Source organism: Eucyclogobius newberryi, unplaced genomic scaffold (assembly GCF_026437365.1).
Source record: "Eucyclogobius newberryi isolate DKJ021-1_F unplaced genomic scaffold, fEucNew1.0.hap1 SCAF_8, whole genome shotgun sequence".
Taxonomy (NCBI): domain Eukaryota; kingdom Metazoa; phylum Chordata; class Actinopteri; order Gobiiformes; family Gobiidae; genus Eucyclogobius; species Eucyclogobius newberryi.
The window spans coordinates 6809429-6829436 of NW_027316500.1; the positions used below are offsets into that span (position 1 = coordinate 6809429).

Here is a 20008-nt window from a genome sequence, read left to right on the forward strand (position 1 = left end):
GTTGAATCCTTTCTCAGCAACAGAAACAGGAAATACTAATTGCTAAACGCTCCAAACTACATATGAGTATATTTTTTTGGTTTGCACAGAACATTACTTACAGTACACACCATGAATAACTGAAAACCAGCGTGAATAGCTCATTTCATCCATAAATAATGTTTCAAATCAGTCGTGAGCCCTGATGTTTTGACTGTTTGAGTCTAGTCAGTCTGTTGTCGTGACCTACTTCAGTTTTGCATTTCCAAATTTGGCTGAGTTGTATAATTTCTTCTTGCCAAGTTTTCGTATTTTGGAAATAGTCGGCCGTAGACCAGGGGCGTCACAAAAGGGTAAAACAAATCATAAAACAGGAAGCAAGAAGAGGAAGTCTGACAAGAGTAGCAGAAGTGTACGCTCTAAATGCTAAGCTGAATGTCAAGTATGTGTGAAAACATGTTTTGATACTTTGACAGACCACATGAGGAGATCTGAGAGATTTAGGAGGAACAACTATGTTAAAGTGACACCTTTAACCCTTTGTAGAGTGTATAATGATAAAGTTATACAAGAAGAGAAAAATGCACTTAATCCATTTCTTGTAATAGGCCTACAGAGGTACATAAATTAGATTCAGTTTTTGTTGAATTAAAGGTTAATACATTGAATTAGAGGTGGGAGATATAACAAACAATATTGCAATTGTTGTGTTGCAAAAATAGAATATTTAGTGTTCTTATGCTGTCAAAATTACTCCGAAAAGCTTATTAAAAATGAATGAATAAAACAAACTTGTGTATTCTTTCAAATAAGGGTATGCCATGATATTTCTGCACTTTTATGGTTAATTTTTATGACGTATTCACTAATGTATGCAATATGTGAACTTTCACCTCATACATTTCTAGGCACATTCAGTTCGGCTGCTATCATTTTGTCTGAATAACAAGATGATCCAACAAAGATATACATTTGTGTCACTATTGCACACCCCTTTCCCAACACATACAGTAGAAGACAGTGATTTGTAAAGGCCTCGCTTCCAGACCGACTCACCAGTGTCCGGGTCAGTGGCTCGGACCACGATGACGGACGTGCCGATCCCGGCCGTCTCCCGGAGGCTCAGGCGGTTGTACTGCTGCTGCGTGAACACTGGCACCTCGTCGTTTGCATCGTTCACGTACACTATCACCTGCAACAAAATGAGGGCGCAATACTTTTTCATTGCTTAAAACATCTATTCTTGCCGTGATCGGCCTCGCCTCTCTACAGATCTGACCTCTAACGTGGCCTGGTGGCATTTTCTGACATCGTATTTGACCTAGTTGAATTAAGGTTGTGGGTCGTTGAATCTTTTCTCAGCTATTATGGGCTTTACGCTGCCGAGAAGTCAAAAAGGACTTTCAGAATATGAATCGAGCGTAGTTCTGATTAATTTACCAACAAAACCTTGATTTTAAAGTTATTTTATGGTAATTTTCATACCCAATTGACAAATATTTTAGCTTGAAATAACTAGCATTGTAAAAATAGAATATTCCTGTGTCAGAATCATAATCCAGTCAAACAAATTCACAAATACACTGAAGCAAGTTTGAAGTATATCTTGAATCAAATAATCTAGCTTCAGTTAAGTAAATGAATCTAAACTTTTCACATGTTTGCAGTCGTTAAAACCTTTTACCGACACAATTATTTAGTAATCAATTGCTTGTCTTAATGGGACAAGACTCACAGTAACCTCACAGTCACACAGTTTGACTTGAGCCAAAGTAGACCTGAGGATCTAACCCACAACCTCCAAACACTTTCATTTCGTTGTGTGTTTTTACCCTGACAGAGTTCCTCATGCTGCCCTCGTCGCTGTTAAACGCCTCCACCTCCAGCACGTGGGAGCTGCTGGTCTCTCGGTCCAAAGCTCTGCGACCTCGTGTGATCAGCCCGGTCTGGTTATCAATGCTGAACCAGCTATTACTGTTTCCTGCCAAACACAAAGAATCAATGACACGTTTGGGCCATTTGGTGGTTAAAAGTCCGATGTTTCGTTCTTACCTTTGAGGATCCTGTACAAGACTCGGCCGTTCTCCCCCTGGTCTGCGTCTGTTGCTTCTACCTGGACACACAATGACACATTTATTGGGAAAAATGTACCGAAAGAAGGCATTTTCACAAACAATTTGACAAACTTTGCAAGATAAAAACACGTATTGAGTGCAACTTGGGTTAGTCTTGATTTAGTCCTGCTTTAGTCCTCATGTAGTCCATATTTAGGCCTGGTTTAAAGGCCGTAAAGACGTGGTACTGGTTTAGATCTTGTAAAGACCTGGGTTTTAGTCCCGTTCACGCGATTAATACCGTCAACGACTTTAACATAGAAATGATCTGAAAGTATTGTGATTACAGAGGTTTGGTTGTGACTGCTTTAGTCAAACATTACAGACATTTAAATGTGACTTGTCATCACCATAAATCGACAAATGACAGTGAATACAAGACTCAGGGTGCGGATGACATTTACAAACAACCATTTCCATTGAGTCGACTCATTTGTGGCTCCAGGAACAAAACTGTTAAAACTTTGCATTAAATTGGTTGAGGTGTTAAGACTTGATGTAGTTTACATTAAATTACGGTAATGTTGGAAAGCATTAAAATAAAATAAAAAATAATAATATCAATGTTGATGTATGAACATGAACCAGACTGACTTCCGATCATTGTTATTTAACACAAAACAATGTTCTTCCTCTAAAGTCAGATCTCTGCACCAACCACATGATTTTACCAGCAGAAGATTGGCAGCAGACCTCCCAAGCATAATATTGACAGTTTGAAATTAATGGACCTTGATTTTGATGAAATTGTATTGATTACCCAGCTCTATTATTAATTCAAGAATATCGTGTATAAATATCGTGTATTCTCTTGAAAGGACACCGTGACTACATTGATCGTTGCTCTCTTCATGGCCTGGATGTCAGAAGGAAAGTTGGGGTCATCAGGTGGGGCCCCTTCTTCCATGATCACTATCGGTCGGTCGAAATATCAGGCCGATATTTATACTTTTTAGCTTTTAGTTGGTTAAATAAGGAATACAAATAAAGCTTCTTGTCGTTTTTTACAGTGAACTGCACTGACAGAACGGGACTCTGCCCTCTTTGTGGTAAAACAGGGCTGTGGATTACTTTGTAGTCAAAATTGGCCCAATATCAGCAGAGCTTATTGGCCATCGGTTTCAATGGATTATAAACAATCAGTATCAGCATCGGCCATGAAAACACCCATTTGTGGATAAAGTGTGCTCTACAAATAAACTTTCCTCGCCTAAATAGCTGTTCAGTTTTAAGAGGCAAGACAGCTCCAAGATGACTTATTCCCATATTCCTTCACTATAGGGTAATTTAGATTTGATTACATTCAGACTATGAAGTAACGGCATAGTTAAATACAATATATTTCATACAAACTCTTCTACACTCATGTACTTTCAATCCAAGGCTTCACATAGATTAGCACTCCTGAGCACTTCCTTGCTGATCTAGGGCGGTTGCCACAGTAACTCCGGTTCTGTTTGGAAGAGAATTTCCAATGGCGCAGTCAAGGCTCTACTGTCCACCGGCAAACGGCCAAGATAAGAGGAAAAAAAGGGCAGAAAAAACTAGATTTGGACAGACAGCCAGGCTCCCCAGACCACTACTGATAAATAGTGCAGGAGGCCGGGCAGAGGCTGAATTGCGGATGTCGTAGACTTGTGGGTCCAGGGAGAGACACAGCTTCTGGCGCTGGAAGAGTGCACGCTGCACTGGGGAAAAGTCCAAACCTGTGGCTGGGCTCTCAAAGTGAATACTGAATATACATGTATGTTTATATATATATAGATAGTGAAAACAGCAGTCTGCAAGTGTGCTCAGGTAGGACACTCAGAAATATAGGCTCACGGGTATCAGGATGTCTCCAGGGCATTCAGAATATTTATAACTTTTGTAATGCTTTGTAAGGTCAACTTTAGATTCCATATTTGCTGCCAAAACATATTCGTAGGCTGTTTGTTCAGTAACCAAGGACAACACAGGGTAATCTGTGTGCCCTTTCAGAGAGGGTATGTTAAAAAGAAAAGAAAAATACATTTAACACTTACAAGCCTCATTAATTAATCAGTTAGTGTAAGAGAATTGTTTCATTTCATGTTTTTCATGAACTATAACATCAGCCCAGGCACTGCAGGTGGAAATTAGAACTTGAGCTACAATCTGGTGAAATACATCTTCAGAAACAGAATCAGAAACATATTTATTGCCATTGTAAGTGGATAAAAACAAGATTCACAAACTTGGAACTTTCTTCAGTGATAAGGGGCATCTAAAAACATTGCCTGGTCTAAACCAGACTTGGAGAGACTTATCCATGCGTTTGTCTCCAGTAGATTAGACTGTAACGGCTGCTCACTGGCCTATCCAAACGAGCTGTAAAACAGCTGCAGTACATCCAGAACGCTGCTGCTCGGGTCCTGACCAGAACCAGGAAGTACCATCACATTAGTCCTGTTCTCAGGTCTCTGCACTGGCTCCTGTGGCTCAGAGAATAGACTTTAAAGCGGCTCTGCTTGTGTACAAGTCTCTCCATGGCCTATCACCAAAGTACATCTCAGACATGTTAGTGCCATATGAACCATCTCGGACTCTGAGGACCTCAGGGACCGGCCTCCTGCTGGTGCCCAGAGTCAGGACTAAACATGGACCGGCCTCCTGCTGGTGCCAGAGTCAGGACTAAACATGGACCGGCCTCCTGCTGGTGCCAGAGTCAGGACTAAACATGGACCGGCCTCCTGCTGGTGCCCAGAGTCAGGACTAAACATGGACCGGCCTCCTGCTGGTGCCAGAGTCAGGACTAAACATGGGAAATCTGCGTTTAGGCCTCTACTCTGGCAATGTTCAAATCCAAGCTAAAAACTGTTTTGTTTTGCTGTACATATGACTGAAAGGATTCTATCTGCACTCTTCTCTTTTATGTCTTAAACTGTTTGTGATTTCTGTCATGTTTTTGTGACTTTTATGCATTTTTTCCTTCCTGTCGTTTGAAGCACTTTGAATTGCCTTGTGTACGAAATGGGCTCTACATTTAAACTTGCCTTGCCTCCTGATTGTATTATACGTGTTGTCTGTGGATACTGTTTGCCTGAATACGCAGATGTCTGTCGTATGTATCTTCGAACAAACCTTTTATCAGACTCTTTATTCTATTTCTATTGTACAGTAGCCCGTGACAGCTCTCCCTTTTTTAGCCTGTTCTCCGCTGCTCTCTCCTGCTCCCCCCGTTTAAAGTAAAGGGGCCTAACTTCAGTCTCATTAGCTTTATAAAGAGATGTGAAGAGGGGAGGCGAGGGGAGGGGGGCTGGAGACAAGAGTGTGGGGGGTCAGATCGCTGAGTGATGAATGGGGTATTACACACCAGACTGAACCATTTAGGACACAAACAGGGGTGCACAAACTTAGGACAAAGTTACTGGAGAAGCTATTGCAGCCACAAACATACACAAAATAACTATTAGACATTTTGCCTCTATGTCTCGTGATGAATAGGTTAAACGTTGAGCTTGAGTGGAGTTAAAACTGTAGAAAATACAATGCCCCGTTGGTTTATTACACCCCCTTCCATCCCGTGTAGTGCCCTTGTCCCGTCTTGGTTCTCAGCTTCTGGGAAAGTAGCACTTTAAGGGGGGAAAACAAGAGTGGATTGGAGCCACCAAGCAAGTCTGACTCAAGTTACTGGAACAGAGCAAGGTGCAAAACTGTGAGAGTGAGTATGTATTTCTCATTGTGGTTTACGCGGTTATATTATTACAGTCTTAAGAAAAGAGAGGGACAATTACTCAGACTTTGAAACAGAAATGAAACAGCTTAAATCTCCAAAAAGGTGAAGGGAGAGAGCACTTTGTGTCCATGGAAACCTGTTTGTTTACAATCATTTTCAAGGTTCACTCGGACTTTAGGATGTGTATTTGCTAATGTAAGATAAAACTACAGGCATTTGGCTTGATAAATGTATATCTTTATGGGTATTTCTGTACTTTTACACACACTTTACATTGTTCATAGACTTTCCTTTGAAACACTGATGTGTCTCTCGAAATGACCACAACTGTTTAGCACTAAAACCTTCATACATTAATTCATTTAACGATTTAGCTTCAATTAATGTTAACTTTAGGTATTTATGTTCTACGAAATGAAAAGCTAACCTGTGAAAAGCCAGAAAAGCAGGTGCCTGGAGCTAAGCTCTAAGGTTCAAGAACACTGCCTGAAACATTTCAGACCTGTGTGGGTGGTATCTTTAATGTGATGATTTGTGTCACACAAAATGTAGAAAATAAGCAAAATAACCTTCATTTAACCAGAAACGTTCCACTGAGCCACAGACCTTATCTTACATGTTACAGTCATGAATAAAACCATGACTTTCTTTTAGAGAGTGAACAAGATGAAGACAACTAACTGATCACATCAGTACAGACAATAATACATTACTTGTGATAAAACAAACCAGAAAAAAGGGATTTTAAAGATGACTGACTTCTGACTTTATAAAAATACACACGTTTAAAGACGCATCCTGCTTTTCTACGCACGGTATGCAATCTTATCTATCTTCATGGAGACGAGGCTGTTGGAGGTATTTTGGAGCAGTGTGAAAAATAACAACCATTTACGCAAGATATATACGTTTAGTGCCATACTGTGGAACATTCCAGGCAAAGCAAAAACATCTCCATGGTGACGAGCAGGTGAGCGGTCCAAGGGGTTCGATCAGGGAGCTTAAAATGGAGACAAAAGTAAGCTGTAGCCCTTTAGTCGATTAGTCAGTTAATCGGTCGATCTTGTTTTACCAAATGTTTTATTAGTGGACAAATGATGATTATACTTTACTATATTATGGACAACAGCAGTTTAATCAGTCTTCTTTTCACTTATGAAGATGATGTTTACTAGTACGTCTCTGTTTACATCGTTTTTGCACGAGATCCAAATCATTTAATGAGCTTTTTTCCCCGTAACGCCCCCTTTATTGATGATTAATCGACGCACAGGGCATGTTTTAGTCGAGCAAGAATCCCAACTCCAGCCCCAGCCGACTCCAGTTCAGACCTGACTCGTAGAAAGTGCGCACTATCCTCTCTACGGACTGCTCTCCTGCGTCGGTGTGTATGTGTCCGGGAGTCGCTGACTAATGAACTGACTCTCTAACGAGCCAGTCCCGCTCCACTGGCCTTTTCACAGCTTTCCTGGCATTTGCTCTTAAAAATAATTTCACGTCCCAATGTGTTCCCCTTAAACCGATAAGCCGTGCTGTGTCTGCGCCGAATTAAGGACGATGACATTTACAAATGTTACTGTGCCTTAGATGGGGGCGCACAGAATGAGAGGGGGGGGGGATAATTGTAGAGCGGCTGGAAGAGGTGGCTGCAGTGCATTTTACAAGGGCCATTTTAATAAACCCAATTTGTTTTACGTTGAAGAAAAGCCTGTCGAGCATTTACTGTAGTGTGGACCTTGATTTAATAACTACATAATTGCTGCAAATGCCAAACACTCGACACACGTGTGCGGGAAAGCGGTGGTCCGGTGCGTACTGTACGTGTGTGTGTGTGTGATCTCAAACATGCTTACTGTGCTTGGTTTTGCAGGGCCAATAAGTCACAACTAAACACAAGCCTGAAAAACAACTAGAGTGGCATTTTGAGAAAACATAAACCGTACTAAGCAAAGTGGTGTGGATCTGGTCAAAATTCCACTTGAACACAATGGAGAAATAATGAATTGGAACAGAGAAACTAAAGCTCATCTTGGTTTATAATGCATTCAACAAGGTTTTCCCAAATATATTTTATTATGACGGTTTCATTGTTTGATTTTCTATTGGTAAAATCAACATTGTTTGCAAAGCCCTGCGAGGCGACTGCTGTTGGGCTGTAAATATTTCACTGTCCTGTCAAACAAAACAAAAAGACACCAACAAGATCTTCATCAAAATACTAGACATTTCAGGTGCCAAAAATGTCTCTAAAACATTCTCGTTCTAACAAAACGAGGAAGAATTGCGACACCTTTTCTGCACTAACGGGGATAAACAATGAACATAAGCAGCCATTTGTGTTATGTAATGATCTAAACTGTCTTGTCCACTTCCAAGTCTGCCATGGAAGTAAATGAGTAATTTTCCAATGGACTTGACAAAAAAATCTAAATATAAAGAGTTTAAAGGCAAGATAGAGGCTAACCAGCTATGTGTGAATGAATGTCCAAAACACATTTTTTTTTCAGTTCAAAAACACAGCTAAAACTTAAAAAACGTGTCTGTTTTACAGGGCACACATTATGCAAAATTGACATTGTTCCCTTAACACACACCAAATTCAAATTTGACAGATTTGTGATGTCATAGGTAGAGCTCGGGGGTCTTCTGCACTTTTGTAAATCCATAAATTATCGCAGCTTTGTTCTGCATTTCTGCAATCGGATCTGGTTCATTACAACCATGTGCCTGCATTAGTACGCCAGGGCAAGTGTTTATTCCCCAATGGTAATTCCCTCTGCTGCCAGTAGATGGAATTCTAACTCTATTCCTGACAAGGGATCACCTCACAGATGTGTGCTTTCAGTTGATTCATTATTTTAAAGGAGACCCATTATGCAAAATTGACTCTTAGGAGCTTTTAACATATAATGCATATATATAATGTTTGAAATAATCTTAATTCTCCTGTGGTCAAAACGCCATTGCTCTGAGTCTCCGGTTTGATCGGTCCCAATATTCCCCACCGATACACACTCTCTTTACTTTGTGCAGTTTTATTTTCTTAAACGGTGACACACGTAGGATTCGGCTAAGATATTTTGGCAAAAATAAATAAAAAAATACATTAAAAATCCTCCACAACTGCAAAGTCTCCAAATGTAACGTAAAGGGGCTGGCGCAAATCAGTGCCACTATTTTCAACCCGGAAGTCAGCAAACGTTTTTTTTTTGATTTTGTTGCCAGTAGGTTTTTATTAGACAGGAAAGGACAGAGTGAAACGGGGGATGAGAAGGTCAATAGAAACACAAAGAATGCATAATGCTTGTCCTCTAAGACTCTTTAAACCTCTTTGAGTTATCTAATCCATCTAATCTCCCTTTTCAGGCAAAATGAACACTACTGACCCAGACAGCAACACCACCTTCCCCTTTGGGATAGAAAACTCCACCCTGTCCACTCTGTCCAGCCTTCTCAACATCTCCACCTCTCCGTCACCCTCCACTACTCCTCCCTCTGTCCCACTGCCGCCGTCGTACTCCTCCGACATTCACGACCCGGAGTTCACCATCATGATCGTCCTGGGCCTGTCCCTGTTCCTGGCCGGAGTAGCGGCCTTCGTGGTGGTGTGTCAACCCTCCAAACGCTCCGGAGACTCGGAAAGCGACAGCTACGAGGACAGCTTCAGGAGCAGGAACAAGTCGGGAGAGCCTCAACTCAAACACTGGAGGCGGTTCGGTTCATATCGCAGGTCGTACAACGCTTCCTTCCGGCGGCCGCCCCATAGGAGACCAGAGAGTGTGAAGCTAACGCAGCCGCGGGCAACGCAAACTCAACAGCAAGAAGCCAAAAAGGAGACCAAACCTACAACACCGTGTATGTGCGACTATGTGACTGAAATATGACGGGCATCAGCGTGAAACAGCAAGATCAACACGGGATTGTATAAGCTTAGAGCTGGACAATAATGACCAACCATCACCAATTAGACATGACAATCTGACTACAAACAATGTGCATTCAATAAATATCACTTAATTAGAATACATATAATAACTTCACCTTAATCAGAATTAATAAGCATGAACAAAGACACATAGTTTAAGAATGATTCAGGATAAGTAACTACTTAGGTGTAAGGGTATTGATTAAGTAGTTACTAAGCCTTAATATTTCTTATTAATCTTACATGAAGTCTTTATTCATGCTGTATTAAGGCTATTAAAAGTGAAATTTTTATGAAGTGTTACTGAAGGTTGTAATTTGAACCACAATAGACACATTTTCACTCCCTGAAGGCCTCGACACCACCAGACGAATTGTGATTTCCTTTTTGATATTGAGCATTGCAGACCCATGCCAATGGGTCAAGTGAGTTTATTAGCGCAACAGATTTTGATACACAAATATTATAAATGCTCACTTTCAGCCTGAAAAGACCCAGGTGAACAGAGAAAAGGAAAGGAATAATAGACCCTTTGAAAGGTGGAAAACAAAAACACTCTGTAATGGAGGCAAAAATTAAATGTGATTTCAATGGAAAAAACTGAGATTAACCTCAAATCACTGTGGTTTTGGCAAATGAAAATCAAAAGCCTGGTTTAAAGGGGATTATGACACATTTTTTAGTTTAACTGGTACACACTTAAGAGAAATGTTGAACGCACAATGGATTTCATTTTACCTTCAGATACATTATTACTTAGATACCACAAATTATGCTTTTTTATTAAGTTAAAATACAAATTTTAGGCTAGAAAATAAAATGTTTCAATCATTTGTAACAGGAAAAAAAAAAAAACTGACATATCTTATGTAAAAAATTGTTGCTTCTTTTTTCTTATAGGCATTCAGATCTCATGTCAGTTAATGATTGAAAAGGTTTTTTTGGTCTTTTTCCTTTTGCCTCCAGTTGCTTCCATTGCAGAAAAATAACAATCTGACGACGGATCATTTGAAACGGTCCATATGTTTTCACTGCACCATTTCCCTGGTCAAAAGATGGTTTCAATACAGATTTATGTAATACTTTTAAACATTAAAACTTTGGTCATTTGAGCAGGAGATGTTAACACAATAATTCAACAAAAGCCAATAGCTTAAATGATTACAACAGCTACAAGTTGCCAATAACACCTTAGCATCACATTTGCACTCATTTAATGTTAGTTTGTAGTGTTTTGTATATTCTAGTTACTGCATAAGCACAAGTCATGCATTCTGAGCCAAACAACTATATTGTATTTTCAATTTTCTGGGATTTTCTTTTGATTTGTGTTGATACCTTGAGGATGCTGGTTCCCTGGGGCACCGTCTCCAACACACTCGTCTCGTAGCTGTTCTGGAGGAAGATGGGTCTGTTGTCGTTGACGTCCTGCACCTCCACGAACACTGTGGCCGTTCCTGTCCTCCTGCTGCCGGCGGGACCATTGTCTTTGAGAGAAAAGACATGTTTTTAAATGATCAGAGAGGTCATTATTTTGTGAATTGAGACGAGGGCCTCCGAACATGGGACTATGTCAAATGTAAATCGGGGAAAAACATCATAAAAAGAGTTACAAGTAGTGATTATTGTGATATTTCTGCCAGCTGACTTGATTTTGTGTTGTTTTATTGTGAAAGATAAATAATCCTAAAAAAAGAAGAAAAAAGTGTATGGAATTTAAATATTTTCATGTAAATTGCGCAATCTATGCGTTTATTTCATTAGTAAAACCCTTGTGCTGCTTTTTTGTGACAATGTTTTTCTTCATAAATTGATAAAACACATTGGTTTCTGACTTTTAGTGTTTGATATATTGTGAGTAAAACACGGTTTACAACTGCACTTCATTTACATGTATTGCACAGAATAATAATGGATATTTCCATTGCAGCTGCACGTAGACTATTGCCTTAAAACTGTGATGCATGTTCAAAATTAAGTCGTAGCTTAAAATAAGACAATCCCCTAAATAGTGTTGATGTCTTTGTCTGCAGGAAAATGGGCCACTAATTCTGTCGCCTTGCACCGTTTTACACGATCTCAGCCCGTTGTCGCCTCCAAAACAGGAAAACCTCAGACTTTTTTGTTCATTCTTTTCAAAAAGGAACAAAGGCGGTTGAGCAACGTTCTGAAATCACTCCGAAATGAGAAGCCCTTTTTTTTGTTTTTGGTTTTGTCTCATTGTCGTACAACAAGGAGGCCTTTGAAGATGACAAAACAAATGAGCAAACGAGACCTATTATCATAAATACAAGCCGTGGACGGTGAAATGAATATCAAAACGCAAGAATGAATGAGTTTTGTCTCGATCAGACGCTCCAAACTCACCGATCGCTTCAATAATCAGCGAATATGAAGCCTGGGTCTCTCTGTCCAGTCCGACCACAGTCCGGACTATCCCATCCCTGAAGCCGACGCTGAATTTACCGTCCTGGTTACCATCTGTCAACGGCAACAACGGGTACAAATAAGACTTATAATAAATGGATGGAGAACAATGTATGGCAATAAATAAAGCGACTGTTGAAGGAGGAAACGGGGTGAAAAATACAATATATATGTTGTATTTAGTTAGTGGTCTGACCTGTGATGAAGTAGCTGAGCTCAGCGTTGAGCCCGGTGTCGTTGTCGGTGCAGAGGAGGCGGGCGACGACGTAGTCCCGGGGGACGTTCTCCTTCAGGGAAACATTGTACAGGTGCGGTTTGAAGGTGGGCGTCTCATCGTTCACATCCAGGACTGACACAGACACATGGGACAGGGACGAGGACACACGGACAGGTGCGCATGAGGACAAAGATAATGACAAAACAAATCTATAAACACAGGTGTATTCAATTGTGTAAAAGCAGTCTCGACACAGTGATTAGGACAAATATACTTTCATACATAAGTGACAATCTCATCATTTCCCATCCCATTTAAAAGTGAATTGTAACATTGCTTTTAAAAAAGTTTAGCTGTAGTATGTACTAGACAACAGAGATATGCAGACACTGAAATATGTGTCCACAGAAACATCCATGCCATAAGATGGTGCAGCTTTATACATTACACATGATTGTAAGGCTGAGCAATATGTCTGTTTGCCGTAACCCGACCGACCCAGTGTGAAACTAGCAGACTGAAATTTTTTTATCAGCATTTTGTTGAAAAAATGTCAAATTCTTTTGTTTTTCAATTATCTTGCCGACTCAGCGACCGGACTTCCCTAAATTACCGTGTCGAATACGCTTGTTAACCTTAAAGCAAAGATAACGCACTGCGCATCACATGTGCGTCTGCATAGTCAGTACACCACATTCATCTGTAATGAAACAGATTGCGAGTTAATGACAACAAATTGCCTTAATCAAGTTCATTTGCCTCTGTCGGCGCCACTGTAGTGTCCATAGGACATGCCAGGCTCTGTCAGGGTGTTTTACGCAATGCATTCTGGGATTGACACACGCCCAGCAGCGTCATCACAACAAACATGGCGGCGCCCGTGTCCCCCGCATGTTTCCCCCGCTCGCCTTCGCTACCAAAATAAAGGATAATGCCGTACAAAAGGTCGATTGAAATATCTTAAAATCGAGATTTAGTCTCCCGATCGGGTTGATCGAGACGTTTTCCGTCATTGACTGTTGAAGCCTGACCCCTGGTGGTCACTCCGAGTCAAAAAATGACAACATTTTTACCTTTTTTTTGCCTTCAAAGTAAAAAAAATAAGAATTTGCCTACCGACCGAGCCACTTGAAAAATGTTGACTCGGGTTACAGCAAACAGACAATTTATTTGGGGTAGCCTAATGCTAAATCTTTTATAAGGCAAGTCACTGCAGGAGAATACATTCTACATTTAGAGTTACATTTCTGTTGTTTATATAAAAGTAAAATAATGTTTTACACTTTTTACATTTTTACAAAATAAGGCATATTAATGTGTAAAAATGCTCATATTTGGTAGTTATGAAGCTGAGAAAGGTTAAAATGTCTTGCTTAATTTTGTGTATTGACCTTTATTTAACCATAAAGTTACTGAGATTTAGAGTCTCCTTTTCAGGGCCCCAGAGGGGAGGAGCCTATTGTACATGTTTTTTTTCATTGTTGACCAATTAGAAACAGAAAAATGCACAAAGGAGATTTTGGCTATCTTACTTAGTACTTGAGTAACCCAGCTCTAACCCAGTGAAAGCGTGAAAGACCAGATTGGCCAATGAACACAAAAGCTTTGTCTGCACTGGCCTTAAATGCAACATTTTAAGCTAAATTGGCCGTACAAACATAGAAAAAAAAGACAAAACAATGGCCAAAATGAGTATGCATAATATTTCATAATTTCAACAGTATTTCTTTAACTTTTCATAGTTGGAGACGATTTGGCAGTTTGTTCCGTTAGATGCACTTCCTGACAGAACTTCAGCCATACACTGCGACCCGAGTGGCCAATGTGACCGAAGTGTGTGTCTTGCCCAGGGACACAACAACAATGTGCTAAGGTTAAGGTTCGAAACAGCTGCCCTCAAACACCTTTTAACTCAGTGAAGCTGTAATTACGACCACATTTTTTGTGCTGCTCACCTGACACAGTGAGAGTGGAGGTGGATGTGCGAGGGAACTTTCCAGCGTCATAAGCGATGATCCTGAGCTGGTACTGTCCGATCTGCTCCCGGTCCAGAACAGCGGTGGAGCTCAGGACGCCTGTGGTCGTGTTTAAGAAGAAGTCCAGGCGGGGCATTCCCACCTGGAGCGCCATCGTGATCAAACCATTCTTGTCCTCGTCAGGGTCCTCCACTAGGACCTAAGGATGCAGTACACCATTACTTTATGTTGCCAGGAATATGAATCTAGCATAGAAAATAAAAATAAATTGGCTTCAAATTCTTTTTAAATGTGACGTGAATCAAACCTTGATTTACAACTAGTGCTGTCACCATATTACAATTTAAAACTACATTTTGGTACAAAGGAATGGATTTAATACTTGATACAAATGTACTATAATGATAATAGACCATGTACTTTTCCACACATAATGATCTAATAACAATCAAATCCATTATAAGTATTCCAGTAAGGTTCATGTATGTTTTTTGGTTTTTGCAATATTGAGAATAAAATATTCATAATTACAGAATTTAATGTTTAATAGTAATGGGAGGTGTTTAAAATTAATATTTATATTTTTTAGACTATTGGTGGTTTTAGAACCAACCTAAACCAAACAAAGACATTTGTATTCTGTCAAATGTGGATTTTTTTTGTTGATAATTATTTAGAAAACACTGTGCAATCTATATAGAACTTAATATACTCGGACATAAATATATTTATAATCAATATACTTGGAAAAATCCCATGTCAAAGTGCACACAATTCATTTGAGAAATACTTGTTGGAAAAAGTGTTGCTTTCCATAATTTCCTTAAGTTTTTGGATAGTTTATAAATATTGGACTAAATACAGGAATGCAAATTCAAATTACACTTGACTTTAAAATGATGTATCTGGGACATGAAAATCCTACAATGGAACAAATAGATGGATACCTTTGGAAAATACTTTTTGTTGAAAAAATATTTACGGATAATTGGTATTAATGGGACAGATCTAGAAATTGATATACGCCAAATTTATGAGTGAGCTACACTTCTGTTTTGTTTCTGCATTAATGTGTCATGTTTCCTGCCCTCCACCAGATTGTCATATTTTGCAATGCAATATTGAAATGTTGATAGCAATAACAGTAAAATTCAAGCACTGTGTAACTTTATTCTGTGTCTTCAGCAGTTCATCAGACAAGCATGCATGGCTTAGTTTACCTTATAAACAGAGGATCCAATGGGCAGGCCCTCTGGTACTTCAGCCACAAAGGGCAGGTTGAGAAACGTGGGGTCGTTGTCGTTGAGGTCTTGCAGATTGACAATGACCGTGGTGCTTGAAGTTGCCTGCAGGGGAGGGGTGCCACCTAAAGAGGGCGCCAGAGGGACACAAAAGCACATCTGTCTCATGGTCAAGTGAGTTTATTAGCGCAATAAAAAGTTTCATGGTCAACTAAAACTTGCAGTATTAGATTGAGAGAGGAGAGCTAATAGGAGAGGATTGATAGCGCCACCATTCAGAATAAGAAACACATCTTATGGCTTACTGAGGTCCATCGAGACATGCCATAATTAATAAACACATTTTAAATGATAAGAAAGTGCCAGGGATTTGTGTATTTTGTATACACTGAGTTCCCTCCACAAAGAGCACCTCTTTATAAATACTTTTAACGACTGCCTGGAGGTCCATGAAGCGTTCCTCTTTACCCTTTGTTCTTACTTATGTTTTAATATACCATAACCATCAATAACTTAATAACTACTAATACGTACAATCGGATGCTTGAACTTAAAGCAAATATCTAGTTCTTAAAGATGAGTGGTAGGGAAAGTAATGTGAGAAGGAATAAAGTGAATTTGAATACTAAATCCGAGACTTAATTGGGATGTCTGGAAAACTGAGTAGGAGCCTCTCAAAAGCTCTTGAGTTCTCCATATATAGTGGTTAAAAATGGCCAAGGAAGGAAAATATGCACCATAAACAGCCAGCAGATTGTACATTTGGGAAGTGAAAAGAAAATTAAAGGTGCTGTACCCGATTGTTTCTGTTTTAAAAATGAGAAACATATTCATACAAACATTCCAAGCATCCGACCTTTTCACCGTGATGACTTTATAAGCTCTTTTCACGATTCTCAGAAACCAGAGCAAAGCTTTGTCGTCACGGTAAAGCTAACAACTGAATGTCCTGGTTCTAGGACAGTAACACGCTTTGTAATTACATGCAGAAAGCACACAGCAGTCTCATTTTGACCCAAAGAACTGCTTTTACATTACATCTGCACTGGAGCGGGACAAATTTACTACATGGAAAAAAATCACTTCACAGGGAAACAATGTGCAATGTGTAACTTATAAATATCCAAATAAGGAAATACCAATAAACAATAAAAAATGTGTTTTATTGCACCAAAATGCATTGAAAAACATTAATTCTGATTGTGAGCGAGTTACACAGTGCACCTTTATCGTTTCCCACTTCCACTTATGATAGAAAGATGTCCGAACCTACAAGATAGTCAGCGTAATCTCTGTATATATATTATCAATTACTCTGGCATATTTGCAGAGTGGAAATAGTCAATCTCCCCGTTTTGTCTAAACACACAGCACTTACGGTCGACCGCTGTGATGATAATAGTCCTCATGAGCGCTGCGTCTCGCGGGCTGGTGCTTTCCCGGTCCAGGGTGACTCCACTGGTGCGGATCTTCCCGTTGTTTCGGTTTATGGTGTAGAAGGGGTTTTCGGGACTGATGCTGTACACCACTGTCCCGTTGTCGCCGTTGTCGGGGTCGAACGCAAGCACCTGGATGTAAAAAGACAAGCAAAACACGTGAAATATATCGGCATACTTTAGTTGATACCATTGTCTGAAGGGTTTGTCTGCATGCACACTTATGGCGCGGTTGGATCTCGGTTTGGTCCTGATCTGGTACTAGTCCAGACATTCGATTTGGACAGGAACAAGGTTATAGATAGAACTTCTATAACACCTTCAGTCCCTGGGCAGATCAACTTTAAATAGAGATTGCATAATGACTTACTTCAAGAAAACATGAGCGTACATCATCAACCAGAATTTCCATTTTAAATACTGATCATCTTTGCCTATATTTGGTCAGTCCAAGCAAAAGAAATAGACTAGTTAGATATAGTTTAAAGCAAATCTACTAGAAATGCATGTAAGTTCACCACATTTCACTTTGCTTCCTAAACTCATAAATAAGTCATTTTGTAAATCCATTACCAAGAAAGCCGAGACACGAGGAATTTGTGATGTGATTAAAACCTTCAAATGTTAAATTGTGACACGATATTCTTTGATTCAACGTCTGTTTGCAGAGAACCAAATTTCAAATATCAATTTCGATTTCATTGCGTTTTACCGGTGGAGTCCTGACACATGAAACACACAGACGCACATGCAGTTTCAGATGAATTACGTAGTGTTAATAGCGATAATTAGCACAATATGTTGCACAGTAAAGGCGTAAAGTCCGGTCCCAGCCCTTCAGCGCCGCCATGTCGCTCGTTCTAAAGTCACTCCTGTATCAATCAGACAGAGAGAAAAATGGCCCTGTCTCTCCCCTGTCACAAAGTGCCGATGGATAACGAATGCACGAGGCCCCCAGCTCGGCTAAAACACAGGCAGATTTTTAAAGAGCTGATCAATTATTCATTTCGCTGACTGAAAATGGCTGGAAACTGGTTAATTGGTCATTAGAGGAACAAAGGTTTTGCAGGTATTTAAAAATTAAGAGACATGTTAGGCGGGAGTCTAGCGGACGCATTGATCGCAAAGACAAAGGAATGTGATATAAGATGTGGCGAGGAGGCCGACCGAAGCCAGACCGAATAATCGATGCAAGCTACACAACGGGGCACATTAAAAGAAGGAGGGAAAATATATCAAGCTTTTTCTATTGAACTGTGGCCCGTAGCGAAGGAGCTATTGGCAGAAAAGATCCCATATTATGGACAGAGTAGTGTAGGGAAGTAGCCTGCAGTAGCTTAGACTCGGGAAGCTAGTCCAGGACCTCGATGCAGCATATTTCGCACATCTTAAAACAAGTGTCATCAAAAAGAAGATCTGTACTAATCGATTCTGAAACTAGTATAGAAAATCAGAACGCTTTAATGATCTTCAAGGGAGATAGATCTAAAAGGATAAAATTGCACCTTTCCTGAATATTTTAGAGTCTAAGAACACAAGGTAATATTAGACAAAATAGAGAATATGTTGGAAAAATATTGTTATCATTATTGTTTTGTCTAAAAAAATATATTTTGTATTGAAAAGTGTGTGTTAATTTTGCCTTAGAAGAGTTTAAGTTTGAAATTTGAATACTGCGACAACACTACAATCAGTGTTACAAAATAAATATTACAGTCTGCTAGGAGGTAAATTAAGCAGGGGAAAAAAGTTATGCTTTATTTAAACATAGCTCATATATTAAAACCGCACTAATGCATTTTCTCTCAAGCCTTCTAGACACAGCGGGGTTCAACATTATACTTCAACACTGCTACTCGTATTTTTGCTCTCGAACACGTGGATAGCCAAGTTTGTTTTTAGAAAGTCGACCAACCAATGGTGGACACAACATTTAAAGAAGGTTAGCCAGGGTGAAGGAAAAGAAATGTTCTTATACTCAGGAATATCACAATAAATACTTGTGGGATGGAACCTCATGATGGTCTAGTTTTAGCTGAGGTTAAAGCGCTTATGTTCAATTATACAGCTAATCATTTGCTTTACGAGTTTCTCAAGCTTCTTAAAGCCTTTATAGTACATTTTTGATGCATTTGGTGAAAAAAAATAACATTCTGGAGTGTCTTGCCCAATCACACAACATCAGTACAGATGTAATGCCAGTAGTTTGGATTACAAATTGAAAATACTGTGATCATGACGAGTTACTTTCTTTTTCTCCCCCTTAATAGTTATTAATAGTAATAATTAACTTTCCCCTTGTATTACGTCATTTTAACAAACACCTGCCATTTTTATGCATCCCTTTCATCTGTTTATCCGGGCTTGAAAGTGGCACAAAAATACACTATTTTGGTACTTCCTCATCATAATTAGTTTACTTTTATAGCCACTTTCCCAAAATAAAAACATAGAAATGACAATCTGCTGCTTGTTATGAGGAAATTTCCTAAAGAGGTGTGGCTTATCAGTTCTGACCTTTTGAACAGGAAGTGGACCTGTTTAAATCACTAATATTCCAGTTTACAGTGAATACAATGTTAAAGTGACAGTCCAATACTAATAAGTACCTGAACAACGCATAATACGTCTACTTTAAAGTGTTTTTTTTTTGTATCCAGAGAAACACCCTGTCCTGAAATGTGATCAGCGGCGCAGACTTGTGTGTGTACAATGGAAATACCCTGCAGTGGGATAAGATAAGATAAGATATTCCTTTATTGTCCCACATGGGGAAATTTCATTGGTGCAACGCAGGTAGATACAGAGGTAGATCCAGAAGAACAGATCACTTATAGGAAGTCTGAAAAACACTTTCAGTAGAAGATCTCCTATAAATAAATAAAAACTCCCATAGACAAATAAATAAATAAATACCATTGCATGTGATCCCGACAGTAATTGCACATGAATATGTGTCACGACAGCACATAGATTGCACATGAATTTCACAGTAA

The 20008-nt window shown here is 39.5% G+C and overlaps 1 protein-coding gene across 1 annotated transcript in view; it reads right to left on the minus strand.

Moving 5' to 3' along the window:
• cdh23 (cadherin-related 23) overlaps positions 1 to 20008 on the minus strand; it is a 303992-nt gene that overhangs the window by 58719 nt on the left and 225265 nt on the right. The window contains exons 22-30 of the mRNA XM_072437248.1: positions 16955 to 17144; positions 15556 to 15701; positions 14315 to 14534; positions 12339 to 12491; positions 12083 to 12196; positions 11054 to 11202; positions 2032 to 2092; positions 1812 to 1960; positions 1036 to 1171 (exon numbers count right to left, since the gene is read on the minus strand). Coding sequence (XP_072293349.1) covers positions 1036 to 1171; positions 1812 to 1960; positions 2032 to 2092; positions 11054 to 11202; positions 12083 to 12196; positions 12339 to 12491; positions 14315 to 14534; positions 15556 to 15701; positions 16955 to 17144 — 1318 coding nt within the window. The remainder of the gene's footprint in view (positions 1 to 1035; positions 1172 to 1811; positions 1961 to 2031; positions 2093 to 11053; positions 11203 to 12082; positions 12197 to 12338; positions 12492 to 14314; positions 14535 to 15555; positions 15702 to 16954; positions 17145 to 20008) is intronic.